This window comes from Mixophyes fleayi, chromosome 2, assembly GCF_038048845.1.
Source record: "Mixophyes fleayi isolate aMixFle1 chromosome 2, aMixFle1.hap1, whole genome shotgun sequence".
Classification (NCBI taxonomy): Eukaryota; Metazoa; Chordata; class Amphibia; order Anura; family Limnodynastidae; genus Mixophyes; species Mixophyes fleayi.
In genome coordinates, this window is record NC_134403.1 from 13,151,753 (window position 1) to 13,161,074 (window position 9,322).

At 37.9% G+C, this 9,322-nt stretch overlaps 1 protein-coding gene across 1 annotated transcript; it reads right to left on the minus strand.

The window, feature by feature from the left end:
* Nucleotides 1-4,172: 4,172 nt before the first annotated feature.
* On the minus strand, nt 4,173-5,120 carry LOC142139783 (odorant receptor 131-2-like). The gene has a single exon (XM_075197652.1). The coding sequence runs from the start codon at nt 5,118-5,120 to the stop codon at nt 4,173-4,175; it is 948 nt and encodes a 315-aa protein (XP_075053753.1).
* Between the last annotated feature and the right edge of the window lie 4,202 nt (nt 5,121-9,322).

Below are 9,322 nucleotides of genomic sequence, written 5' to 3' on the forward strand. Positions count from 1 at the left end.
AATGCAGAAAAATGTGAGCCGCCCAACCAAGACAAGATCCAGTCGATCTCACCACTTTTAAATAAAGGCATTCATTAGCTGGACGGAAAACAAGGGAATGCATTTTTAGGGGTTTGGGTAAAATCATAATAGACAGTATATATTAGCTAACAACTCTTGATTATTCTGTACTCTAATACTGAGCAGTCATTAAATACTTGGATTCCAACTTTTGCTTTATCATCAATTGTATAAGTTGCTAACACAGGATATATATCTAAGTGTTCAGTTTACAAGAAAACCTTATACAAACACTAGCTAAATTAGTTAAACCAGTTATATCGTGAGAATACAAAATGTCCTTGAATACCTATAGATCACAGTCCTGCCAAAAAGTAAGTTCCAAAGAAACAAGGATTAATGCACAGGTCTCTTACTCTCTAGTTTTGTTATGTTATTTATGTTTACATGACTTTTCTGTGTTTTTTTTTAAAGTGGTCTTACTCTACAGCGGGGGTTGGTAGGGTTAACTCTTGTACTTGTGTTGTACAAATTATTACTAGGTTCTTCACCTGACCTCAGCTCACTGAAAGTGTGTACTATGTGTGAAGTGCAGGCTGCAATGGCATTTATCTGATCCCGCAACAGTGATGCTTGTAAATCCGTAGGGATGTTTTTTTTTATTTTGGGTTGACCAGTGACTCCTCAAGGCATGGTTCCTGAAATATTAGCTTCAAGTGTGGCCTCTGTGACATGGCTCAGGAAGGCTGGCGTGATGTCATCTTTGCACTTTGGTGGGCTAGTTGCCCCTAACCTACTATATCATCTTTATGTTTTATTCCCAGCTGTTTCTCACTTTTTACTAATGAGCTTTTCACTATCTTGATTCCCACTTTCAATTATCCCTTATTACCTTATAATATACCCTTGTGTATTACATATGTCTTTCACATATATTGATTTTCTAAATTAAAGTGTCATACCTAAACACTTCTGTATGCTGTCTATATATTTCTCAGCAAGACATAATAACTATATCCTTCTCAATATTATCTTATAATTCTGAGCAAGATATAATAACTAGACACTACTATAAATTATCTAATATTTATCAAATAAGATAGTAGTATTATTATCTTATTTAGAAAATTCATTGGTCCTTTTGATTCTTTGTTTGTCCAGTTATGCATTCGGACACCCCTGCACCGATTCGGATAAAAGCAATGCGACAGTATTCAGTTGGATCCTGGCCAGTTTTTAGGGGGTTTAGGGTCCTGGTCGGACATCTGGGCAGAACTTTGTACTTTGAACTTTGTACACTGGGCAGAACTTTGACCTCGGAAGCCTGTTCTGCGGCTTCCATCAGTTGTATTTGGACAAAAGCTTCACAGACTGGTAACATTGGTTCCCAGAAGACAGAAAAGGGGTTGAGGTCCCGGTTGGACCTCCCGTTGGTGTACTTTGACCTGGGCAGTCTGTTCTGGGCCTTCCACTGGATGTATTTGTATGAAAACTTCACAGAGGGATGGAAATTGATCTGGGGTGCCTAATGGAGTGGTTGTTGACCCAGTCAGACCTCCCATTGGGAAACACTGGGCAGCACTTTAACCCAGGTGCCTATTCTAGGCCTTCCACTAGATGGATTTGGAAGAAAGCTTCACAGGTCCCAGTCGGACCTCCCATGGTTGTATGCTGGACAGAACTTTGACACAACGAACCTGTTCCGGGCCTTCCACTAGATGGATTTGGATGACACCTTAGCTACTAATTAATTTTAAAATGTTGACAGTTACATCCAATTCATTGATAACCTAATAACATAAAATTGAGCAATGCTGGGTACTTCATCTAGTTAATTTACATAGTGCCAATCATATTAAGCAGTGCTTTACAGAGAATATCTAATCATTCATATCGCCCTGCACCATTGGAGCTTACAATCTAAATTCCCTATAACATACACAAAGACTGACTAAGGTACTGCTCTAAGGGGCCCATAGTGACTGGGATCCCACCAGCAAACTGATTTTCTGACATGTGGAGCAGGCAGCTGCTGTCTAAAACCTGAAACCAGCACTGTATCTGATGTGCAGGGCGCCCAGAGGGGAATGGAGAACTAACTACCAGGGCCCGGGCCTGCGCTGGATCCCTTTTTCTTTTCTTGATTTATTTCGGGAGCAAATTAAACAATTATCATCATTCCCATCATCATCATCATCATCATCATCATCATAATCATCATCCCCATCATCATCAGTGTGTATAATGCACTAGCCCTACAGCACCTGCAAAAGATAAGCCTGACAGATCAACTACAGTCCCTTTTAAATGCCATTACTATGCTCAATTAGTACAGTGTAAAAGTAAAAATAGATAAAATATAATATATATAATTGAACTTCGGTATGGACAATATCTTAAAACAACGTTGCACATCAATTTCAATAAGTCATATATGTATGCCCAAAAAAAATATAATATATATACAAAAATATATCAATAATATGAAAATATATAAATCCCTATAAGAAAAAAAACAAAAAAAATCCAGATAAAATTATTTGATGATATGATTTATTATACAGTAACTTGATACCCAGGTATCCTTATATTTCACGTCAGAAATCTAATCCTTACAAAAAATGCACAAAAAGAAATAAAAAAAAAAATCTCTTCCCAGTATATAGATGGTGAAAAATTGCAAAGAAATTGTTTATAGATGCAGTATATATCGGTAAGATATTTATATTGGTATAAAGAGATGCATTTTGAAGTGACAATCCTGTTTGTCCTGATCAGAACAATTAGATGGAACACAGACGTTTGGACATCATTTTATCTGGATTTTTTTCTTCCTTTTTTATAGGGATTTATATATTTTCATATTATTGATATATTTTTTTATATATATTATATTTTTTTTTGGCATACATATGTGACTTATTGAAATTGATGTGTAACGTTGTTTTAATATATTGTCCATACCGAAGTTCAATTATATATTTTATCTATTTTTACTTTTACACTGTACTAATTTAGAAATAAATTGAATTAACATACCAGCGCTCCTATTCCCTTTCCAATATACCGCACGATACATTCCAGTAGGATGTTTTTCTGGTTGCAGCTAGTATTGTTATCCATTGTCTATTGAGCGGTGTTAATACCGTAGAGCGCCTTTTATATTCCTTTCTACATCCATATTACTATGCTCAGCCTATGCTTGCTCACCCCTTCCAACCCCTATTCCGCATCTCTAAGTGTAAGAAGTTGTAAGTTTAAGATGCTGCTGAATCTGTATTCAGAAATATGTGTAACTATGTTTGGTGTATATGCTAAGTAAGGAAATGCACAAAAATAACAGCCATACATCCAACTTTACATGAGGCCCTTTAGCTTTCCCTCTAATCTGTTATTTATTCCAGATTTCCTGCTGTTCTCTCTCTTTATTTCATTTCATTCCTCCTCTCTTTTTATTAGACACTTGGCCACTCTGTGAGCCACTGAAGAAACCCATACTTGCCAACATTAGTCAGCTGGCATCCAGGAGGAGGTGTGAGTGTGGGGGCGGGGCTTGGTAGATTGCGTAATTTGACTCCACCCCCTAAACTGTCATAATTTTGTGGCTTATTACAGCAGGGGGTGGGGCCATGATGATGTTAGAACCGCGTCATAAGCCCCACCCCCACCACTTTGTTAATGAGGAGGACTGGAACTGGGAGCTTTGCTCTGCTCTCCCGAGAGTCCAGGAGGAGTAGCAGAATTCCGGGAGTCTCCCAGACATTCCGGGAGAGTAGGCAACTATGAAGTAATCTCAGGATTGCCCTGATCCTCCTCCTGTCAGCCAACGCTGGGGGAGGAGGGGGAATTAAGGTAAGGCAGAAATGCAGGATGGAATTTGCTATCACCGCTCCATCAACTTATTAAATCCTGAAATGCCTAACAGTGCTTAAATGTTAGTATCTAAGTAGCATTACACTATAATAATAATAATACTACTACAGTAGATTTGCACTGTAGCCATTACAATATAGTTATGATATACAATTCTTGCTTTACATCAAGTGCTCTCAGTTAATGTTTAATATTCCACCATTTTCTTTTATTTTCCCCACACTCAAACTGTGGAGTCTCTTTTAATTAAACGACACATTTCATAATTTGTAGGACACTATACCAATATGAAACTACATTTACTTTTTCTTTACATTTACTTTTGAGTTAATCCGTTTACAAGAGCAAATTCTTATATATTTACGGAATACTTTGTCCCTCATTCCATAAATTAGAGGACTGACAAACCTTGGAATAAACATGTATACACAGTAGTTAATTATGGGGAAGATCTTGAGGTCATCTCTTACATATGTTTCTGTAAATAGGGATGTGAAAGATGTCATACACAAGAGAAGCTGAAACGCGTGGAGCATGACCGTTTTACCAGCCCTAAGAGCGGAAGATTTGCTTGATCCAAGTTGTCGAGCTGCCGTCATCACCTTTATGTACGTGAACAGAATAATTCCTGCCACCACTGTGAAGCTAATTATGAGGGTGAAGGATCTCATGGTGTTTTGTGCAGGGCTCACCGTAAGAGATTGCCGATTGCAAACCACATTAAGAAAGAAAAAGTTCTTTTCAACTAACAGATTAAGGACAATGAGCTCCACAACTTCTGGAATAATTCCTATTATCCATATAACAGCGATAGCGGCATTGGATCTTTGAACAGTGCACAGCTCCGCGTGGCTCAGTGGGAAAAAAATTGCTACATATCTTTCAAGGCACATTAATGCTAAGTTGTAAGGAGTGATCCTGAAGCAGACAATAGCGATGAAGTAAAAGATGTAGCAAAGTAGCACAGGAAGATGTTTAGAGAACATAATAAAAAGTATCAGAAGGAATGAGACCACCAGATAAATTACATCATTAATTAGCATGTGAACAAAGAGGACATAGCGGGCGATCTCTCGGACATGAGGGTTGGTGAAGAAGACATGCAATATAACGACGAAGAGGTAGAAGAAGATGAAAAAACAGAAAAGCATGAAGGCCATTAGACTCATACGCAGTATTTCATGAATCTTTGAGTTATAGATAGGCTCTTGGGTTGTACTGTTGTTGAGGGCTGTTGAATTGGCCATGGAATAATGAATTTCAGGTTCCAAGATTTTTTAAGTGTGAAAGAGTCCATGTAAACCTAAAGAATTGTTTTCAATATGTTTATCAGACAGAGATGACTTCTTAAGTTCCCAGTGATTCCCTCTTATTCCAGTCTTCCTTGTACCACTGGTGTTAAAGCTGTAAAGAAAAAACATATTTTAGGAAGTTTATGGGGTTTTTTATGTTCTTTTTTAAAACCTACAAAAATGTATTATTATAGTTACAACTTCTATTGTCTTAAACAGGAACAGCAGAGTAATTGAGCTTTGTTTCAAGAAACTACTTTCCAAAATCGAAGTATGCATGACAAATAACCCTTACCGCAGGTTCATGATTTACAGAAAATCCAATGATCTTTATAAAGGTTAAAAATAAAAACAAAAGTCGATATATTCTGTATGCATAATAGATGAGTATGTTCTACAGTAGGGTCAAAATTACATCATCTCAGAAAATAAGACATGAAACATGACTTCCTAAAATACACAATCTACCACCCTTATCAACATCACACTCTCAAACAAATATACTTAAAACCTCTCATCTCCACCCAGGCTCTAGAACCTTTTAAAAATGTCAACTCTCCCACACCAACCTCTCTGACCATCATCCCTCATCATCATCATCATCATCAACATTTATTTATATAGCGCCAGCAAATTCCGTAGCGCTTTACAATTGGGAACAAACATTAATAAGACAATACTGGTTAATACATACAGACAGAGAGAACCCTGCTCGCAAGCTTACAATCTATAGGACAATAGGAGTTTGAAACACAAGGGAATGTGCTACATCATATTGCACAATGGACCAGCTAGAATGCAAATGTAAAAGTATTAAGTGGGCTGTGTGTGTGGCAATGTTGGTCAGAGGGTTGTTGTCTTGCGTTAGCTGTGTAGAGGGTGGTAATAGGGTAATCTAGGGAGATTAAGATGGTGGTTGAGGAATATCATAAGGTTGTCTGAAGAGGTGGGTTTTCAGAGAACGCTTGAAGGTTTGAAGACTAGAGGAAAGTCTTACTGTGCGAGGGAGGGAATTCCACAAATTGAGTGCAGCCCGGAAAAAGTCCTGTAACCGAGAATGGGAGGATGTGATGAGAGTGGAGGACAGACGTAGATCTTGTGCAGAACGGAGGTGTTGATTTGGGAGATATTTTGAGACAAGTGAGGAAATGTATGTTGGTGCAATTTTGTTGACGGCCTTGTATGTTAGTAGAAAAATTTTATATTAGATTTGTTGAAAAACAGGAAACCAATGTAGAGACTGACAGAGTGGCTCAGCAGAGGAAGAACGGTTTGCAAGGAAAATCAATCTAGCCACTGCATGCAAAATAGATTGTAGGGGTTCAAGTCTGACTTTGAGAAGACCAGTAAGGAGGGAATTGCAATAGTCGACGCGGGAGATGATGAGTGCATGAATGAATGTTTTTGCGGTGTCTTGTGTAAGATATGTGTGTATTCTGGAAATGTTCTTTAGGTGTATGTAACATGATTTAGATATAGAGTTGATGTGGGGAATAAACGACAGTTCTGAGTCAAGGATTACACCTAGGCAGCGAGCTTGCGGGGTGGGATTTATGGTCATGTTATCAACAGAAATTGAAATGTCAGGCAGGAAGCTTCTGTTTTTGGGTGGGAATATTATTAATTCAGTTTTTGAAAGATTATGTTTGAGATTGGCGAGAAGACATCCAAGATGAAATGGCAGAAAGACAGTCAGTAACGCGAGACAACACAGATTGTGAAAGATCAGGAGAGGATAGATAAATTTGTGTATCATCCGCATAGAGATGATACTGAAATCCAAAGGAGCTTATTAGTTTTCTAAGAGAAGCGGTATAGATAGAGAATAGCAGAGGACCTAGCACTGAGCCTTGTGGTCTCCAACTGATAAAGGAAGCGGAGCAGAGTTGGATCCAGAAAAATTAACACTGAAAGAGCGATCATCACTGAGCAAGATCTTGCTTCCTACTTCATGGACAATATTGACAAAATTCCTTCATCTTCTGGCACCTTCTCTTTACTTTATCTCACACATGAAGAGGAATTATCTAGTATTTTCTCACTGCTAGGCTCATCACAGCCATCACTAACATTTGTAATATCTCTCTCCCTCTATCTCTCTCTCTCTCTCTCTCTCTCTCTCTCTTTCTCTCCCTCTCCCTCTCTCTCTCTCTCTCTCCCCCTCCGCTAATATGATTCAATCATTATTTAAAGATTTATTACTCCTTTTCTGAAAAAACTAATTCCAACCCAAGATCCCTCTCCAACAATTACATCTCCAAGTTTCTTGAGAGACTATTCCCCACTCACCTCACACATTTTCTTTCCTCACACAACCTAATAAACCCTATTAATGCAAATGTCAATTCCCAGCACTCCACAGAGACTACACTGACAAAGGTGATCAAGTAATTTGATCGTTTGCTTAACCTAAACACTACTACTCACTTCTACTTCTGGACCTCTGTGTTGCATTTGAAATGTCTTCCACTCACTTCTAAACCAACACTGCAATCTCTAGGTCTTTTGTACACTCATCTGTCCTGGTTTTCATAAAACTTATCAAATTGCTGTTTCAGTGTTCATTTCTCTGAACCCACCTCCTCTCCACTTCCTCTATCAATCTGAGTACCACCCGGCTTGGTGGTAATCCTGCTCCTATTATCTATCTACACCGATGTTCTTGGAAAACAAATAAACTCCTTTGGATATTAGTATGACCACTATTCAGATGATACACAAATTTGTTCCTCTACTTCGGATCTCTCGCTGTCTGTGTTGTCCAGTGTTGCTGAGTATCTTTCTGCTATTTCATCTCAAATGTCCTCTCACATCCTCAAAGTCAGTGTTTTAAATTCAGAGTTGTCGACAACACAACAATAAACCCTGCCACTCAAGCTTAATGCTCTTGTCACACTTGATTTAGCACTGTCTTTTGTTCCTCATATCCAATCTGTATCCTGTTACATACATCTAAGAAACATTTCCAGAATATGTACATATTTCTCATAAAACACTGCAAAATCTTAATTCATGCAACTACAAACACCCACATTGACTACTGCAATTTCCTCCTTACTGGTCTTCCCCTAACCAGACTTTCACCTCTACAATCTTTTTGAATGTAGCGTTTAGGCTAATATATAAGACATTCACCTACTGCTGCTCCGATCTGGCATTCCTTACATTGGTTGCCTGTACTTTACAGAGTCCAAATTAAAATATTTCTGCCACCATACAAGGCCATTTAGAAAACTGCACCAACCGACAAAATATCTTCCAACCAGACCCCACTGCTAGACTCACTCTGTGGAATTCCCCCCCTTGTACAAGATTGTGCCCTCACCTCAAACCTTTAAGTGATCCCTGAAAATACACCTCTAAAAGTCTATCAAATTCCCAAAACCCTCTTATTAACGTCCCTGATTACCACCCCTCTGAACAGTTGACTCTATTTTGAAACAACCCTCTGACCCCCAAACCATCATTATATTGTGACTAGATCATATAGCTCCAATAAGCACTTTGTTCTATTCCAAATTGGCTGGACCAATATACAATATGTGGCAGTTATCCTCATGCATCAAACTCCTACTTTTCCACAGACTTTTAGCTTGTGAGTACCATCCTCTTACCTCTTTGTCTGTCTGTTAATACCCAGTCTTGTTTTATTACTGTGCTTGTTCCAAGTTGTACTGCACTGTGGACTATGCTGGTGCTCTATAAATAAATTTTAATAATATTATGTAAAAATTTAACTTGTTTATAGGATTTTAGTCATTTATTTTAATTAAGTTAAGTAATGATTTGTAACAGTAAGCAGTTCACATGTGCTTCTCTATGCAAAATATATTTGAAATCTATAAAAATTATATCTACACTTTGGGCCTGATTCATTAAGGAAAGTTAAGCAAAACAAATGAGTAACATTTCATCTTGGCAAAACCATGGAGGAGGGGAGGTAAATTTAAAATGCGGTGGCAGATTTATATTTTGGGTAGGGCATAACCTAGATCAACTTTAAATGTCAGTGTAAAAATAAAGCTAAGTATTTGTGTGCTACATAAAAAAAATCAGACACTATTTAACTTATGTGCAAATAAAAAACTACCTTGCATTGTATCATGGTTTTGTCCAGGAGAAAACTCACTAATTTTTTTACCTTACTTTCCTTAATT

Bases quoted from the DNA above. Each gene is read 5' to 3' on its own strand.
- LOC142139783 (XM_075197652.1), bottom strand. From the start codon at position 5,120: ATGGCCAATTCAACAGCCCTCAACAACAGTACAACCCAAGAGCCTATC.